The 18690-nt window shown below is 55.1% G+C and overlaps 1 protein-coding gene across 1 annotated transcript; it reads left to right on the top strand.

The window, feature by feature from the left end:
- The first annotated feature begins 4528 nt into the window (after positions 1-4528).
- Positions 4529-17780, top strand: ADIPOR1 (adiponectin receptor 1). The gene is made up of 8 exons (XM_052653452.1): positions 4529-4685; positions 11559-11792; positions 12806-12922; positions 13547-13718; positions 14105-14291; positions 15269-15456; positions 16463-16656; positions 16957-17780. Exons 2-8 carry the CDS (start codon positions 11652-11654, stop codon positions 17083-17085), a joined length of 1128 nt encoding a protein of 375 aa, XP_052509412.1. The 5' UTR covers positions 4529-4685; positions 11559-11651; the 3' UTR covers positions 17086-17780.
- Positions 17781-18690: the final 910 nt, after the last annotated feature.

The raw sequence follows: 18690 nt of genomic DNA on the forward strand, positions 1-18690 counted from the left end.
TCTATTTGGAAGAGAAGCCTTGGTCCTTTAAAAAGTAACCTGACCTCACCAGCCCTGGCCAGACTGGCTGGTGCCTGGACAGAGTTCCCTGGACCCATCTGTCCTGACTGCCCTTTTCCTGTTCCAGCAACTGGGCCCAGTCCACTCCCTCTCGGCATCACAGCAGGGTCCCTCCCTCTTCAGATCCTCTGTTAGTCACACTGGCACAGAACAATGCATCAGGACAGGAGGAAGGTTGGCATTGTTTTTCTGCATGGAACTGTGCATGACTTCTCCTGGGGCCCCAGAAAGAATGGCTGTGCCCCCCCCCCCCCCCCCACCTCCCAGGGTAGAGCCAGTACTGAATTGCTCCTGGGGTCCCTTCAGGCATGTCTGATCAGTTGCCATGTGTATGTACCGGGCTCTGTGAGCACTTGGACACCTAACCACCAAAGAGGAAAATCTTGCTTAGGATTGTTGGGCTCAGAGAGTGAAGCACCCCAGCAGAGAGAATTCCTTACACAGAAGCTCATTCCTTGTCTCGCACGGGTTTCTGTCTTATCCACTCAGTATACAAACATTAAGGACTTCCATGCCCCAAGCCCTGTGCTAGGTCCTGAGGGTTCACTGTTCTTAGACCCCAAACAACTCAGTCTAGAGGAAGACAATGATAAATAACTGCAACACGGTGAGCACTATGGAACAGATAGAAGGTGCAGATGGTAAGAGTTTGGAAAAGATTCTGAGAGGAAGAGAAGGACGCTTTTTAGTTAACAGCCATACTGCAGGCATTGTGCTAAATGTTCAGTCTCAGTTGTGTCTGACTCTGTGACCCCATGGACTACAGCACACCAGGCCTCCCTGTCCATCACCAATTCCCAGAGTTTACTCAAACTTATGTCCATCGAGGCAGTGATGCCATCAACCATCTCATCCTCTGTTGTCCCCTTCTCCCGCTTCAATCTTTCCCAGCATCAGGGTCTTTGCAAATGAGTCAGTTCTTCGCATGAGGTGGCCAAACTATTAGAGTTTCAGCTTCAGCATTAGTCCGTCCAGTGAAATTCAGGACTGATTTCCTTTAGGATGGACTGGTTTGATCTTGTAGTCCAAGGGACTCTCAAGAGTCTTCTCCAACACCACAGTTCAAAAGCATCAATTCTTCAGCGCTGAGCTTTCTTTATAGTCCAACTCTCACATTGATACATGACTAATGGAAAAACCATAGCCTTGACTAGATGGGCCTTTGTTGACAAAGTAATGTCTCTGCTTTTTAATATGCTGTCTAGGTTGGTCATAACTTTTCTTCCAAGGGGCAAGTGCCTTTTAATTTCAAGGCTGCAGTCACCATCTGCAGTGATTTTGGAGCCCAAAATAAAGTCTGTCACTTTCCCCATCTATTTGCCATGAAGTGATGGGACCAGATGCCATGATCTTAGTTTTCTGATGAGCTTTAAACCAACTTTTTCACTCTCCTTTTTCACTTTCATCAAGAGGCTCTTTAGTTCTTCAGTTTCTGCCATAAGGATGGTATCATCTGCATATCAGAGATTATTGATATTTCTCCTGGCAATCTTGATTCTAGCTTGTGCTTCATCCAATCCTGCATTTCTCATGATGTACTCTGCATATAAGTTAAATAAGCAGGGTGACAATATACAGCCTTGACGTACTCCTTTTCCTATTTGGAACCAGTTCCATGTCCGGTTCTAACTGTTGCTTCTTGACATGCATGCAGATTTCTCAGGAGGCAGGTCAGGTGTTCTGGTATTCCCATCTCTTGAAGAATTTTCCACAGTTTGTTGTGATCCACACAGTCGAAGGCTTTGGCATAATCAATAAAACAGAAATAGATGTTTTTCTGGAACCCTCTTGCTTTTTTGATGATCCAATGGATGTTGACAATTTGATCTCCGGTTCCTCTGCCTTTTCTAAATCCAGCCTGAACATCTGGAAGTTCACGGTTCACATACTGATGAAGCCTGGCTTGGAGAATTTTGAGCATCACTTTGCTAGCATGTGAGATGAATGCAATTGTGCAGTAGTTTGAGCAGTCTTTGGCATTGCCTTTCTTTGGAATTGGAATGAAAACTGACCTTTTCCAGTCCCGTGGCCACTGCTGAGTTTTCCAAATTTGCTGCCATATGGAGTATAGGACTTTCACAGCATCATCTTTCAGGATTTGAAATAGCTCAGCTAAAATTCCATCACGTCCACTAGCTTTGTTTGTAGTGATGCTTCCAAAGGCCCACTTGACTTCACATTCCAGGATGTCTGGCTCTAGGTGAGTGATCACACCATAGTAATTATCTGGGTCTTGAAGATCTTTTTTGTATAGTTCTTCTGTGTATTCTTGCCACCTCTTCTTAATATCTTCTGCTTCTGTTAGGTCCATACCATTTCTGTCCTTTATCGAGCCCATCTTTGCATGAAATGTTCCCTTGGTATCTCTAATTTTCTTGAAGAGATCTCTAGTCTTTCCCATTCTATTGTTTTCCTCCATTTCTTTGCACTGATCACTGAGGAAGGCTTTTTTTCATCTCTCCTTTGGAACTCTGCATTCAAATGGAGATATCTTTCCTTTTCTCTTTTGCTTTCACTTCTCTTCTTTTCTCTGCTATTTGTAAGGCCTCCTCAGACAACCATTTTGCCTTTTTGCATTTCTTTTTTCTTGGGGATTGTCTTGATCACTACCTCCTGTACAATGTCACTAACCTCTGTCCATAGTTTTTCAGGCACTCTATCAGATCTAATCCCTTGAATCTATTTGTCATTTCCACTGTATAATTGTACGGGATTTGATCATGATCATGGTGTAACTGAATCCTTATGATAATCCTGAGTCTGGGAGCCAGGACATGTAGGAAGTCACGTAGCTGGTCAGTGGCTGGCAGAGCCTGAGTATGAACCTAGGATTGTCTTGGTCCAAAGCAAACCAGAACTGGGCATCGTAAGTTGCTTGGATCTTTTGGCAGAGAAGGACAGGGTGGGTGTTCCAACAGAAGGATCGGCGTGTACAAAAGCCTGAAGGACAGAAGAGAAGTTCATGTTGGAGAACTCGGCAAGTTCACTGAAGCCCAAATGCCAGAGGGCAAGTGGAGGCAGGTGAGGCCTGAGAGTGGGTGAGAGCCTTTAATGCCAAGCTGAGAGCAAACTTCTGTGGACAGCAGCCATTTCTGAGGGTTTTACACAGTGGACAGCACATGATAGCTAAGATTTGTGAAGCATTTATGATTTGCCAAGCATCAAGCCAAAAACCTGCATAAATTGTCTCAATCCTGACAAAGAGCCCATGAAACAGCACTGTTTCATTCCTATTTTTCAGACGAGGTACTTATCATGGAGAGTTCAAAACCATGCTCAAGGTCAGAGGCTAGCTAGTGATGGAAGCCTGGGTCTATGTGATTTCAGAGCCTACAGTTTTAACCAGCACCTGGAGAATTATTCCCATTGCCCTGAAGCATCCGCTCAGTTCAGTTCAGTCGCTCAGTCATGTCCAACTCTTTGCTATCCCATGGACTGAAGCACGCCAGGCTTCCCTGTCCATCATCAACTCCCACAGCTTGCTCAAACTCACGTCCACTGAGTCGGCTCTTCTCATTGGAAAAGACCCTGAAACATCAGGATTATAATAAACCACCGTGTCTCTGCATCTTGAATAGACTTGTCTCTTACCAGCCTTGTGACAAATGAGGTGTCATGCCCCCAGATGGCGGCGGCGGCGGCACCCTGCGGTCCCCATCCAGCCTCAGCCGGAGCCCGGGCCAGAGCAGGGAGTCCGCGAGAAAGGCCAGCCAATGCCTCGCCGCTATTCCTGACCAGGAACCTGCTGGCCTCGTGCCTCACACGTGTGGGGCGCTCAGTAAATATCTGCAGAAAGGAGGGGCCATGAGGTTGAAGAAGAAGGATTAAGAAGTGTCCAGCCTAGAGGACAGGTGCGGGACAGGAAATTCAGCATTGCTGGCAATCCACTCCAGTAGTCTTGCCTGGAAAATTCCATGGACAGAGGAGCCTGGTAGGATATAGTCCATGGGGTCGCGAAAAGTCGGACGCGACTGAGCGACTTCACTTCACTCGCAGGTCGCAGTCTAATTCCCAGAAATTCCTTCCTCGACCGGAGCACAGGTTAGCAACTTGGAGGGTGTGGTTCCCGCGAGGCTTTGCGAGGGAAGGCTTACGATTGGAGCAGAGCGAGGGGGCGGGGCCCGTGAGCGGGAGGCGGGGCCGAGGGGAACGGACCTGCGATTGGGACTTGAGGCGCTGTCGTACGGCGGGGGCGGGGCCGCCGGGAGGGGCGGGGCCACAGGGGAGGCGGGGCCGAGGGGGCGGGCCTGTGGTCCGGACTGCGGAAAGATTGCCGGACAGAGGAGTCTAGGGGTGCTGCCGGCCATGGGGTCGCAGGGTGAGACACGATTTAGCGGCTGAACAACAACGAAGATCACCGGGCTAGAGCGGGCGGGGTCAGGTGGAGGGGCGGGGCCGTCCTGGGGGCGGGTCCAAGGGGCCGGCCTGTGATTGGGCTTCGCGAGAGCCGGGAGCCGAGCGTCTGAGAGGACGTGACGCTCTCGCGGAGGTGACGCCCTGCGGTTGCGCGCCCCTTCCGGCCCCGGGAGGGCGCAGACGATCCGGGCCGCTCGGCCGCAGGCCGCCTCCAGCGACGCGGGATGTAGCGCCGGTGCCGCGGCCCCCAGCACAGCCCTCCGCCCGCCGTAAGTTCCCCTGGGTTCGGTGGCGAGCAGGCCGGAGGGCGGGGATCGGCCGGAGGGCGGGCTCCCCATGGGAGTCTCGGCGCGGGCCGGAGGCAGCTGCCGTAGGGCTGGACCGCCCGGGCGTCCCCAGGGCCCCCGGACCCCCGCTCGGGGCCGGCCGCTCCTCCAGCCTCAACGCGTCAGCTGTCCGCCTTCCCGGCCCCTCCCGTGCGAGTCGCGTCCCCCGCTGTTAACAGCCGCGGTGGCGGCCGTACCCACCAGTCGCCAGGGTGAGACGTCGGGCTTCAGGCTCCGGCTCAGGGCCGCCAGGCCGGAGCTGAGCCTGGTCCCAAGACCGCGCGAGGCGAGCGCCGAGGGGCTGCGGGCCTGAGGCTCGGAGCGGCCGCCCGGCGGGGAGCCCCGCGGTTACTAGACCGTGACAGTGCCCCCACCTTGGCGGCGGGGAAGGGGAGGCTGGTGGACAGTTGGCCTGTGTGTAAGGTGGCCCTGAATGCTGCAATGTGAGCGAAATCTAAAGTCCTTTGGGGAAAAAGGAAATTTTATTCCCTCAGAAATCTCTCATAGGTGCCATCCTGTTTGAGTTTTTGGTCAAGCCTTCAGTTTTTAATGGAATAGATGTTTCCTCTCGGTTTCAGGCGCTACGCAGGCGAGTGGGAAACGGACAAGGCGAATTTCATTTAGGGAGCTTCAGGTGTCGGAGGAGCAACAGGAGGCCTGCAGAGTGCTTTGCTAGGTTAATCTGGCGTTTCCCCCACGGAGGGAGGAGACACAGCAGGGAAAGGGTGTATAGGCTCCCCGCTTCAATCAAGCGAGCACTGGACTGCCTGGCTCTCTCTGAAGCGAAGGGGCTCTGGGGTCTGTTTACGGCTGTTTACTAAGACCTAGGCTTGCATCGCCTCTTGTGGCGCAGCTGCTGCTGCTGCTGTTTGGTAGTGTCCACGCAGTGCTGGGATTCAGGCGGGGCGCTGACACACGGATTGCCGCCCTGGAATTTCTTCACCCCAGGAGTAACTTCCGTGTACTTGGGGCATCAGTCTTAAGGACTGGTGTGTTGCCTGTAAGCAGCCATCTTAGGGCAGGTCTCCCCGAAATTGTACCTAATTGTTGAGTAGAATCTGAAAGCATTCTGTTCTCAGGGGCCAAGAAACTATCTGGTGCCCAGGGGATAAACAGACATTTTAAGCAACTATTTTGCCTGCAGGTTGAAAGTTCAGACAGGGCACACCCTTCCCAGTGGGCCCCCGGTTGCTAATGGATAAAGTGCACTGCGGATTTCAGCTTTTAGACTGTCTTCAGCTTCTTCTTAAGTCTGGCCTCACATTGCCTTTCCAAGATTTCCTTGTGGAAAGTGGATTATTCCCTGCCCTGGGGTCTCTGTTCTTTTGAGCCTGCCCAGGTTCACAGCACTACCCTCAGGAATGCTTTGATCCTATCTTTACCTATCAAAATCCTTTCTTAAAATCTTCCACAAAACCTTTCCTGATGTTCCAGCTCAAACTGAGCTTCCTCCTGAATTCCTCCAGCGCTTATGGCGTTTAGCCTTGTAGCGGTGCTAGGAGACAGATGAGTTGCTGCCTCCTCTTAACATTGAGGCCAGGCTCCTCGCTGCCTTGTCTCTGCAGCCACAACGCCACGCTTCTTTGTGGACAGTAAAGAATTTTCCCTTCTTTCTAGGCCAATAAGTCTGTTGTTTATTTCCCTAAGAAATCTCCTTGGCTTCTTTAATATAAAGCCAGAAAGGAACTGTTTGACACACTTGGAACACAACCCCACCTACTGGTGATCATACTGGTGAACTAAGTGAAGTTAGTGAAAGTCGCTCAGTCGTGTGTGACTCTTTGCGACCCTATGGAGTACAAGTCCAGGGAATTCTCTAGGCCAGAATACTGGAGTGGTAGCCTTTCCCTTCTCCAGGAGATCTTCCCAACCCAGGGACTGAACCCAGGTCTCCCACATTGCAGGCGGATTCTTTACCGCCTGAGCCACCAGGGAAAACCGAAGCCATCTCTACATGCAGACGTTCCATCAGTACTGGTGCGGTGTTTTCTGGTGCTGGTACCCATCAGAGTTGTTAGGTTTTGCCGTTAATGTCCATTCGTCCCTCATGTGCCCACTGGACTGTGTTCCTTTCACTATTTTCAAGGTGAATTGCCTTTTCCTGCTCAGAAATGTTGGGGGCATGGTTACTGCGTATGAAGTTCTAGCTGTCTTAGATTGAATAGATCCTGGAAAGTGCCCTCGAGGCAAACTGGTTCCGAGTGATTCGCTTTTAGACATGTACCTCGTTTACTTGTTTCATCTGGGCTCTCACAGTATACAGTGACCATATGATGTGTTAATGTACTTAAAAGCCAGGTATTAAAATCAAAGGCTGGCATGAAACGCGTTCCCATTCCTGTTTACTTTACCTTGTGTTACGGCATTTGGAAAGCTTACCTGTCTGTTTGGGATTCAAAAAAGACCTGTTTCTGTTGAGATAGCTTTACCTGGAGAAGAGCTACAAAGAAAGTCAGATTCTGGGTTTTCATTGCAGACTCTTAAGTTGGTGGCACTTGTACTTAAATAGGAAAGCTGAGGCTCCACTGTTGCAATTCAGTAGTTTTCAAACGTAAGCCTTTGCCTTGACTCGTTTCCCCCAGCAGCGCTACGCAGCCACCTTCCCTGACAGAGCGGCAGAGACGACTGTGTTCTCTGTCCTTACCGCTTGGACTCGTCTTGTTTTGGGCTCCCTGGTGGCTCAGTGGTAAAGAATCTTCCTTGGAGAAGGAAATGGCAGCCCGCTCCAGTACTCTTGCCTGGAGAATCCCAGGGACAGCAGAGCCTGGTGGGCTGCCGTCTATGGGGTCGCACAGAGTCGGACACGACTGAAGCGACGCAGCAGCAGCATAGAAATCACGGTTGCTTGGCTCAATCTTTCTGCTGATGAGGACAAGCCCACCGACTGTGAATGGACACTGGGGTCGTGGAGTTTTCTGCCTGTTGCTGGGACTGCATCTGTGCAGCGATCTAACAGCAAACTGGTCCTTGATGTGTGTGCTTTACAAAAAAAACTCTGCCTACATCGTTCAAAAGGAAAGAAAAAAGGAATCCTCCTGCAGTGCAGATGTGGATTTGATCCCTGGATCAGGAAGATCCGCTGGAGGAGGGAATGGCCACCCACTCCAGTGTTCTTGCCTGGAGAATCCCATGGACAGAGGAGCCTGGAGGGCTCCAGTCCATGAGGTTGCAAAGAGTCAGACACAACAGAACAAGTCTTGCTTTACTGTGAGAGTCAGGTAGGTGTAAGAAGCAGCTTAACTTGTGGAACCTCCAAGGGCTCAGGGACCCTAGATTAAAAATTTCTAGAAGTTCTGTGCCTTTGACTCCTGAGAAGGAGTGTACTATAATGTGAAAAACTTGGGAACTGGTTCACAAAATAAACGTCTCCAAAAGTGTGAGGGAAATAAACTCACCAACGAAGGCTGGCAACTAAGAGTCAGTGCTTCCCCAAGTTTGGCGCCAGATAATCTTGTTCATAGGAGCACAGGCAGCCCCCGCCCCCACAGCCCTGCCCTCCAATGTCACAGGGCTATCCAGCGGGAGAGCTTAGTGGCAAAGATGTATTAACTTGAAGTAAAGAAATCCCATCAAAAATGCACTCAGTGGAGTTTGGCCCAATTATAACTGCTTCATTGGATGTGGCGATTTTGAGGAGAAAGGTGTCTCCTCTAGAACATATAAGGACAGGAAGGTTTGTGAGGGCCTCCCTGGCAACTCAGTGGTAAAGAATCCACCTGCCAACGTGGGAGACACAGGTTCAAGAAGACCCCTCATGCCAGGGAGCAGCGAAGTCCGGGCGCCACGACTATTGAGCCTGCGCCCGAGCTGGGAGCTGCGACCACTGCAGCTGCAGCCAGCAGCTACTGAACCCGCATGGCCTAGAGTCTGCATCCGCAGCCCGAGGGGAGCCCCTGCTCGTCGCAACTGGAGAAAGCCGGCGCAGCAAGAGACCCAGCACAGCCGTAAATAAAATTAATCTTTAAAAAATTTTAAGAAGCCCATGAAATATTAAAAAACCAGAAGCAAAGCTCGTGGGACAGTGAAGGCCATCTGGCTCTGAGTGCCCAGAGTCCATCCTCGCGCCCCAGGGGCTGGCGCCGGCGCGGCACAGCGGGCGCCGGAAGGCTCGCCTGTCCCAGTCGTCGGCCGTCTGTGAGAGGCCCACCCTGCCAAGGAGACTTTCAGGTTCTAGCGTTACTTGCTTTTCTTTCTTACCAGACCTCCGCCCCCTTTCTCTCCCTTCCTGTCCCTGTGTTGGTAGTTTAGAAGACCCCGCTGGACGGTGGACTCTGCTCACTATGGTGACATGACCTCCGCTGAGCGTCGTCGTCTGTTCTTTGATGCGTGGCGATGTGTCTTGTGTGATGAGCTGTAACGTGCCTGGCTTGTGAGTTACCGGGTGCCTGTCAGAGTTAGTGACTCTGGGTCTAGAGATAATGCTGGGGGTGGGGTGTGGGAGCCAAAGGGGCTCAGAAGCAACAGAAGGTGGTTTCGACTGAACGAGGAAAGCCTTTGAAGACTGCCACAAGACCGAGGTCCTCCTAGGAGGACGCTGGGCTTGAGGGCGTGAGAGCATCAGACCCAGTGAGGAAGTTAGGAAGTGCGCCAGGCTGGAGTCCGCGCCTGCTCTCTGGCCCTGACTGCCCAGCGTATAATGTGTATCATTCTCACCCCCACTGGTGAGTCAGGCCCACAGCACTCACCTGCACCGGGTGTGCACCATCCTAGCCCAGGGCTCTCCTGCGCTCTCCTGCTGGAGCAGTGGCGCTGCCCCTGGTTCTGCACGTGCCGCGGGCGGCCTCATGCCACCGGGCTACAGGCTCCTTCAGGACAGCGACTTGCGTGACTTGGGGTTTTGCACAGTGCCTTAAAGCACCTCGGGGCACTGGCACTAAGTGCACTTGTTAAGTATTCCGGGGGGGTGTTGGCTGCTCTGGGGATGGGGACAGAGAGCAGCCCAGAGGCACAAGCGCGTAACGCCTTAGCTAGCGGGTCACATGCTTGCTGGTGGGAATGCTGCCTCCGTCATTCTTCCACCTATTCTGAAATACAGGTTCTGACCACAATCAGGGACATGCATAAATTAGTGATCTGTGTGGCACTGCATCCCAGAACCTGAGAAAATGTCTATTTCTGACCCCAGCGGCCGCCTCTCGAGTACTGGACTCTAGCTGAGTATATTCCCCTTCTCATCCTTGTCTGGGGTGCCCAGAGCTATCTGTGTTTTCACTGCAGTGTAAATTGTTTCTTCTTAAAGCTGTTTGTCCGGGAGTACTTCAGTTTGAGGAAATGTGTCTTTGTGGTCAGCCTATTGAAAGAGATTGCCCAGTGTTTCTGCTCACGTGGGCCGCCTGTCTCCTGAGGGTTTCGTGGGCCTCTGGCTTCCTGCTCTCCAGGGGCTCAGTCGTTGGCTGCGGCTGTGGGCTGGCATCTTTCCTGGCAGAGTCCTGCGTGTGTGGAGGAGGAGCCAGTGCCTGTGTGTCGGCACCAGAGCGGGGTCTGTGGACGGAGTCACGGTCATTTGTTCTCCTGAACCAGCTCTCAGCTGTGCTGATGGCTGAGCCTGGCATGACTGTTTTGAAACTTGCGGGCTGCCCTCACCTGACCACACAGATCCGGTCTTAATCTCTGAGAAGGAATCGAGGTCACTCTTGGGTAGAAGAGCAGCTACACATGTCAAAGGTGGATGCGCAGTGACCATTGTGGAGACAGAACTGCCCCCTCGGGAGCGAGGCTGCGCTGACCGCCCTGATGAAGGAGGTGGCCCCCGAGCTCTGCTTCCTCCCCGGAGTTCAGCTTGCTCCGTGCAGGTGTTACCTGGCCATCTTTGCATTGCCTGGTGGCTCCCAGGGCTCAGGTGACCAATGCAGGAACATGTTACTATTCTGGCTGCTGTTGCTGTGAGCAGTAAATTCCTTTGTTGGGAGCAGGGGGTCGGAAGTCTTGGGGCACTTTTCCCCTCCTCTTAACGTTCATCTTATCTTCCTGAGGCCTGATTAAAGACTGCCTCCTACAGGGTCTGTGTCTCAGCTCCAAAGCTCTTTGGAGTGGGGCCTAGGTTATGACCTGTGGTCGCTGGGACAGGCCTGTGCTGAGCTGGTTTGGTGGCAGGGCAAGGGGGGGCTGCCTCGTGTCTTCAGCCTCCCACGGCCAGGTGAGTTACTGCTGCTGCAAGACAGGGCTGTGAGCAAAGTGTGCTCTCCTCACAGAGCCGGGCGGTGATCCTCCAACAGAAGCAGTAGGCCTTGCAGAGAAGTTAACGCCTGGACCGCCAGCCCACCCTCGGCCCACTTTTGTAGGCGGCGCACATGTTTCAGGGCGACCCCTGGACCGCCAGCCCACCCTCGGCCCACTTTTGTAGGCAGCGCACACGTTTCAGGGCGTTTGTAGGTAAAGCCCGCTGAGCTCAGTTGGCAGTTGGTTCGTTTCTCAGCCTGGGTGGCCTGTGGTGATTACAGCCAGGCTTCGGCTTCCTCTTTTTGCTGCTCAGTCTCGGAGCCAGGCTTTTCCTGGGCCAGCACTGGGAACCAGGATAAACTCGGCTCACTGAACGGGCTCCGTGTTTGTGGGAGGGATGTGGGGTGGGTAGCTGTTTTCCTGGGGTGACAGTTTGGTGCAAAACACACAAATCTTTTGAAGCAACTAGGTTTTCAGATTTTAAGGTTAGGGAAGCCTCAGTAAAGGCTGATGGTACAGAGGAGGAGAGGTGCAGTTAACTGGCCTCTGGGACTAGAGGGGGTATGAGGGGGGGCTGTCTCTTTCTCAGTATTGACTTCAGAAATGAGACGTCAGAAGGATAAACTGTCAACACCCTGTGTCTGTGTTTGCTTCCAGTGTCCCCATCACAGGGAGCTCTCTGGCCCCTGGGGCCAAGAGACCCCACGCTCTCCCCAGGCTGAAGCCGGAGGGCCCCGAGGTACCATCCTGATGTCGTCTCACAAGGGACCCGCGGTGGCCCAGGGCAACGGGGCTCCCGCCAGCAACAGGGTGGCCGACACAGTGGAGCTGGCCGAGCTGGGACCCCTGCTCGAAGAGAAGGGCAAGCGGGCGGTCACCAGCCCAACCAAAGTAAGTCATCTCCCTGGTCAGCCTCTCCTGAGACCTGTTGGTCTCCCCAGAGCCACAGCGCCCTGGACTGTCTGTCCTGACGAAGGCAGGAAGCAGTCAGGCCAGGCTCCATATACCATCGAAAATCCCTGCCGATCTGGCCAGCTGGAAGGCTCGTGGGAGGAGCAGGTGCTGCCCCAGGCTGCTGTGGAGGCCGCACCTGGCCGCTTTATCTCTTTCTTCAGAGTCCCCGAGGGGCGGAGGGGGGAGATAAGGCCCTGTCCCTGGAGGGGCCTGGCAGGGCCTCTTGTACAGCCAAGTGGGCTTTTCGTTGTGCCTGAGCAAAACCCCAGTAGCATCCCCACTCTGAGGGAGACCAGGGACTCTGTGCCTAGACGGACAGAGGATGAATTTGGTGGGGGTGGGGGGTGTTCCTCCATCACAAGATCTAAGAGGAAGCATCGCAGGAGGAAAACCCGCCCCACGGAGGAACTGCCCTCCCCGCCTCGGCTCTGGAGGTCTCCCCGGAGGCGAGCCCTCTCAGGCCCTCCTGTGCTGCTCCTGTGGAGCCGGCTCTGAGGCCTGGCTTCTCCCGGAGCAGGTGGACACTGTCTGGGCCCCAGGGCCAGTGCACAGGGCACCGATCAGATTGAGAGTCTTAGCGGATCTCTGAGCCTCTGTCTTATTCCTCCTCGTTCAGCGGTCTAAATGAGAAGTGTTTGGGAAACTGGGGGAAGCTGAGGGCCACCGTCTTGGAGACAGAGGTGGGCTGCCAGGGCCTGGGTGCAGGCCTGGGCTGCTGACCCTGCGCCTCGGGCGCTGGCTCCCTTGGCCTCTCCCCTGGGCGCTGTGGCGCGCTCTCCCCCAGCGCTTGTGACGTTGCAAACTCAGGCAGCATCCTGCTTCCGGAGAGCAGACCTGAGGCCTGTGTGCAGGAGAGGCCGGGCAGAGGGCGGCGTGGCCTGCTTCTTGGGCGCCGGACGCGTGCGCCCCCAGGCCCTCCACGGCTGCAGCCGCTCTCCCCTTCCCCACAGGCCGAGGAGGAGCAGGCCTGCCCAGGGCCGCAGGAGGAGGAGGAGGAGGTGCGAGTGCTCACGCTGCCCCTGCAGGCCCACCACGCCATGGAGAAGATGGAGGAGTTCGTGTACAAGGTCCCGTCCCGCGGGGAGGGAGCGGGCTCACCCGCCCGGGGCTGAGGCGGGAGCACTGCACCTTTATCAACACGCTGAACACGCACTCCGGACGAGCTGTGTTATCAGAGCTTGTCATTTCTGAGTGGTGATGAGTAGAAACCGGTAACTGCAAAACTGACATGAAAATGCCTATGATTTCCACGGGGGCAGCGTCATGAGTTCCGAGACTAGCCTTGCTCACCGGCTCTCTGGACACTGTCCGCTGTCTTTACATCCTAGGTTAAGAACTCCTGCTCTGAAAAGTCTCAACACAGTGAGAACTTAGGGGGCACGGTGACAGACAGCCGCCAGAGTGTGGGGGGGGCGGTAAACGTGTATTTCTCAGGTAGCTGAGAGGAGGTCCTGCCATATTCTGACCTGCTCAGATAAGCACATCCAGATAAGCTTCCTGACACAAAAACAAAGACACTCTAAGCGGGGGTCCAGGGGCAGCCTCGCTCCTGCTATCCTGGTGTCTGCAGCCCCGGGCTGGCCCCCACGGCTCCCCAGGACCCTCTGGAACCCGGCGGATGCTCTCCTGCACGCCGCGTCCTTGGGGAGGCTCGTGGCTCCCAGCCCCGCTTAGAGCGCATGTGGTTGCAGGTCTGGGAGGGCCGCTGGAGGGTCATCCCGTACGACGTGCTCCCAGACTGGCTGAAGGACAATGACTACCTGCTGCACGGCCACCGGCCGCCCATGCCCTCCTTCCGCGCCTGCTTCAAGAGCATCTTCCGCATCCACACGGAGACCGGCAACATCTGGACGCACCTGCTTGGTGAGGCCCCGGGGGACATCGGGCTCGTCTGCTTCCTGCCCGGGAGCTGTGTGGCCTTTGTCCACGGGAAGGAGAAACGCCGTTGTCGCGACTATGAGGGAGCTGGCGGTGTCTTTACACTGCCGGGGAGCTCGCAGGTCCCTTCGTCACTGGTGTGCGAGTGGGGCAGGCGTCGGGACGGATGTCCTCTGTGGTCAGAACCGTCCCGGGGCTGGCGGCTCCATCCCGCCAGAGACCCACCGTCTAGAAAGGACACGCCAGCGCTCAGCAGATGCTCTTTTTGGTCTGGGCCTCTGGGTTCCCGCAGCTCAGCCTGTGGCGCCAGGGTTGGTTTAAAGCGCCGCCTGTCGCCTTTCTCCTCAGACTCCTCTCTCCCCCTGCTGCAGGCTTTGTGCTGTTTCTCTTCCTGGGGATCCTGACCATGCTGAGGCCGAACATGTACTTCATGGCCCCGCTCCAGGAGAAGGTGGTGTTCGGGATGTTCTTCCTGGGAGCGGTGCTCTGCCTCAGCTTCTCCTGGCTCTTCCACACTGTCTACTGTCATTCAGAGAAAGTCTCCCGGACTTTCTCCAAGTGAGTCACAGGGATGGTGGGGAAGAACCACGTGCTGTCCTCACGCCCGTGATCCGGGTGCTGGGGGGTCCTGGCAACTGCAGGGGCTCCTCAAGATTCCCTGATGTTTTGTGGGTGGAAGAGGGTCAGGAAGCTTTTCTCTTAAGTCCGACTTGAAAATTCTCACTGCAGCCTCCTCCAGACAGAGCCCGCTGTGGGTAGACGTCATCCCAGCGCAGCGCTGTCCAGAGGCTGGCGGTGCCGCCGCGCTCTCCCGCACCAAGCGCCCGGCCGCGCCCCCTTCCCGTCAGGGCGCCGCTGCCCGCAGGCACGCCTGCCCACCCGCCGGGAGAGCTTATCAGGAGCCCCAGACGCCCGTCCTCCCCAGCGCTGAGCCTGGGCTTCTGTTTGCTCGTTTCTGTTGTTGTTATTTTTGGTTCTGGAAGTGTTGCTGAGTTGTTCTGTTTTTCTCAGTAACACCAGCAACAAGTAATACGTTTTTATCATTAAAGTCAACTGAAGGAGACTACTACCGCCTTAGTGACGCTCCCACGATAAGGGTTTTGGCTTTAGAACTGTCAGAACTGGGGAATACTCAGAGTCCTTGCTGCATGGAAGTTGGGGCCTGGCTGGATTGTAATGGATGCAGCTCCTGGCTGAGTGTCTGTGAAGGGGTGTGGCTGTTGACAGCCTGGGCAAAGGGGTGCCCTTCAGACGTGCCCCCAAACAGTGCCTGACCGTGTGGGGGTTTGAGTCAGGACACAGGCCGGACCGCGTGGGGAGTGGGGGCTCCGGTCGGGCCCGAGGGCAGTAGAGCCCGCCCCCCCACTGGCCGCCCCGCCCCTTCCCCTGGCCGCCCCGCCCCCTCACTGGCCGCCCCGCCCCTTCCCCTGGCCGCCCCGCCCCCTCACTGGCCGCCCCGCCCCTTCCCCTGGCCGCCCCGCCCCCCCCGGCCGCCCCGCCCCCTCACTGGCCGCCCCGCCCCCTGGCTCTTTCAGGCTGGACTACTCAGGGATCGCGCTGCTGATCATGGGGAGCTTCGTGCCCTGGCTCTACTACTCCTTCTACTGCTCCCCGCAGCCGCGGCTCATCTACCTCTCCATCGTCTGCGTGCTGGGCATCTCCGCCATCATCGTGGCGCAGTGGGACCGGTTCGCCACGCCCAAGCACCGGCAGACGCGAGCAGGTGGGCCGCAAGGCAGGGCGCCCGCGGGCGTCTAGGCCTTGAGCCTGAGGGGCCAGCCCTGGGCCCCCACCCGGACCCTGACCTGTGTTCAGAACTTTCAAAACAGCATGAATTCTCAAAGCTCAGTTCCCCTGCAAGTTTCATACTGTTTCAGCGAAATGGCAATAGGACAGTAATTAAAGTGCAGAAAAGACTCCTCTTATATCTGGTTTGAGGAAGGTAAGAAACGTACAAAGCACAGTCTCTAGCTCACCGGGAGTTCTTTTCCTAAGGGAATGAAAGGCGTGGCTTGGTAGGGAAAGCGCCTTGAGCCCGAGCCGCGTTGAGGGACGGTCGCTGTGAGCAGGAGCCCCTTCCTGGTGTCTTGTCCAGACTCCAGCTTTACTGCAGCCACACGTCAATTACCACTGTCTCCAGTCCCTTGAGACTTAACATCGCTGTGGTTTAACCCTCACTTAAGAGAGTTAACTATTCATCGAGCACCAGCCAATGGTGCCTCACCCAGGGCGTCTGCAGAGGTGAAGCGGAGCCCTGCCCGGCGGCCATGGGCAGGGGCCTGGTGTGGAGGGGCGCCATCTGCTCTTTATCTGATGGCTTCTCACTGGGGTCTGTCTCCTCAGGAGGTCAGACTCCTATTCCTTAAGTCTTCTGTGCTCTTAATGGCACGCCCATCCTGCTCGTCTCTGGTTGGCAAACCACCCGAGGGCTCACCATCTCGGCTTTGTAGCCGAGGCAGCCATCAGAGTTCTGACGCACATGATCGCCTAGGTTGCTCAACAGATAATAAAGAACACACGATGTTTGTTCTTGGCGCTCCATAGGAGGGAACGGCTGTGTCAGCACTTACCCAGCCTCCTTCCCACTCTGGACGTTGAAGCAGCATCTGATGATGGCTCTCCATCTTGTGCAAAATTTCCTGAACACGTGCTGTTCACCAGAAAGTAACTTGTATCAGCAGGGCAGCAGGGCCGTCCCTGTGCCTGACACGCTCCATCCGTCTGCTCAGGGGTGTTCCTGGGGCTTGGCTTGAGCGGCGTCGTGCCTACCATGCACTTCACGATCGCGGAGGGCTTCGTCAAGGCCACCACGGTGGGCCAGATGGGCTGGTTCTTCCTCATGGCTGTGATGTACATCACTGGAGCTGGCCTCTATGCCGCACGCATTCCTGAGCGCTTCTTCCCTGGAAAATTTGACATATGGGTAAGAAACGACTCTTCGCAGGGCTGTGGTGGTGGGTCTGCCGGAAGGTGGAGGTTGGGGTCAGAGGCAGAGAGAGACGTGGGCAGGTGGTGTCTGGGGTGACGCGTGTCCCTGCTCATGCTGGTGCATGTGGGTGAGTGAATCCCTGACAGGACTTACACGTTTTTTTTCTCCTACAACAAATGTATCGGTTTTATGGTGCAGGAAATTTTGCGGAGGAACTAGGAGAGGCGAGTGCCTCCTCTCGCTTCCCTCAGGTCTCCCTGCCATTGCCCTGAAGCTTCTCTCTTGTCCCTGCAGTTCCAGTCTCATCAGATCTTCCATGTCCTGGTGGTGGCGGCTGCCTTCGTCCATTTCTACGGGGTCTCCAACCTGCAGGAGTTCCGATACGGCCTGGAAGGGGGCTGTACTGACGACTCCCTCCTCTGAGCCGCCCCCAGGGGCGCAGGAGGAACTTCCCAAGTGCTTTTAAAATAACTTCTTTGCTGAAGTGAGAGGAAGAGTCTGAGTTGTCTGTTTCTAGAAGAAACCTCTTAGAGAATTCAGTACCAACCAAGCTTCAGCCCACTTCACACTCACTGGGCAATAAACTCCATTCCCTCGCTGAGAAAGGTGGGGGAGGGCAGGTGTGGCCACCCTGCCCCCAGCCGCCCCCTCCCAGAGATGGGGCTGGGAAGCTCACGGTGAGATCTGACCCCTCCTCGCTCCATTCTGGGGAAAAGCGATGGACTGGGACTCCTCAGAGATTCCGTTTCTGGAAGAAACTGTCCCTCCCTCACCCCTGTCCTGACTTTGTAACCTGGCTTATAACAGGCCGTCCGTTTTTGTAGCACACTTTTCAAAAACAATTACAGCCTGGTCCCATCTTTCTAGGGCCTGGGCCCGCTCACACGGCAGGAAGAACAAGCCACCGACTTCTACGCAGCCCGGCTAATCGTGGGAGTGTGTCCAGGCTTCAGATAACTTGAGTTTTAATTTTTTCTTGGCAGAGTAATGTAAAAAGTGGGGAAAGATATTTAATATTTAATACTAAGCTTTAAAAAGAAACCTGCTATCATTGCTATGTATCTTGATGCAAAGACTATGATGATAATAAAGTACAGAAGACACTTGGCATTCTGTAACCTGTGTGGTCTCCGCTCTTCGCATGTAACTCCAGAAGACTGAAGCCAGCAGAGTCGGTCCAGATTCTGCTGAGGCTCCAGTCTGAATCCCAGGTGCTTGGCTGGCGTGGGCGGGCCGGTGCGCGAGCCTAGCTGACCCCAGGCCTGCTCCTCCAGGCCGCTTTGCCCGTCTCTCCTGGGGACACAGACGCGCCCTGGCACCGTCAGTGTGCTGCAGCAGCCTCCCGTGACCAGAAGATGCCTGCGTGACAGGCGGCCTGCCGCAGAATGCTGTAGACTCTGGAAGCCGCTGTGATTAAGGCTGTCTCACCGAGAGGTCACTCCACACCTCTCTCTGCCTCTGCATAATGTCCTGACCAAGCTCTGTCCACTGGATACGAAAGGGCTACAAGTGGGCCTCGTGAGCTAGTATAGGTACCGCATGGGGGTCTTCGCAAGTTACAGAGTTGGATTCCTTCAGCAGTCAAATTTGAACAACCAGGTGAATAAATGATCCTTTTAAAAACTTGAACGAGGCCAACAGATCTCTGCCTCCAGCGCTAATCAGGGAAACGAAAAGCCAAACTGACGCCTACCAGATTGGCACAAATTGGAAATCGTAAGGTGGTGGGCTTTCCTGGTGGTCTAGTGGCTAAGCGTTCACCCGCCAAGGCAGGGGACATGGGCTCAATCCCTGGCCTGGGAAGATCCCATACACCTTTGGGCAACTAAGCCTGTGTGCCCTGGCGCCTGTGCTCGGCAACAAGAGAAACCACCGCAATGGAGACCTGCGCGCCACTCGCTGCAACTAGAGAAAACCCCTGCCCAGCAACGACCCAGAGCAGCCAGAAAGTAAAACTGAGAATTCTAAGACTGCGTGTTGGTACAGATGTGGATCTGACCAGACGCTGCTGGGGCATCATCCATGGGA

This window comes from Budorcas taxicolor, chromosome 16 (assembly GCF_023091745.1).
Source record: "Budorcas taxicolor isolate Tak-1 chromosome 16, Takin1.1, whole genome shotgun sequence".
In the NCBI taxonomy this organism is placed as follows: domain Eukaryota; kingdom Metazoa; phylum Chordata; class Mammalia; order Artiodactyla; family Bovidae; genus Budorcas; species Budorcas taxicolor.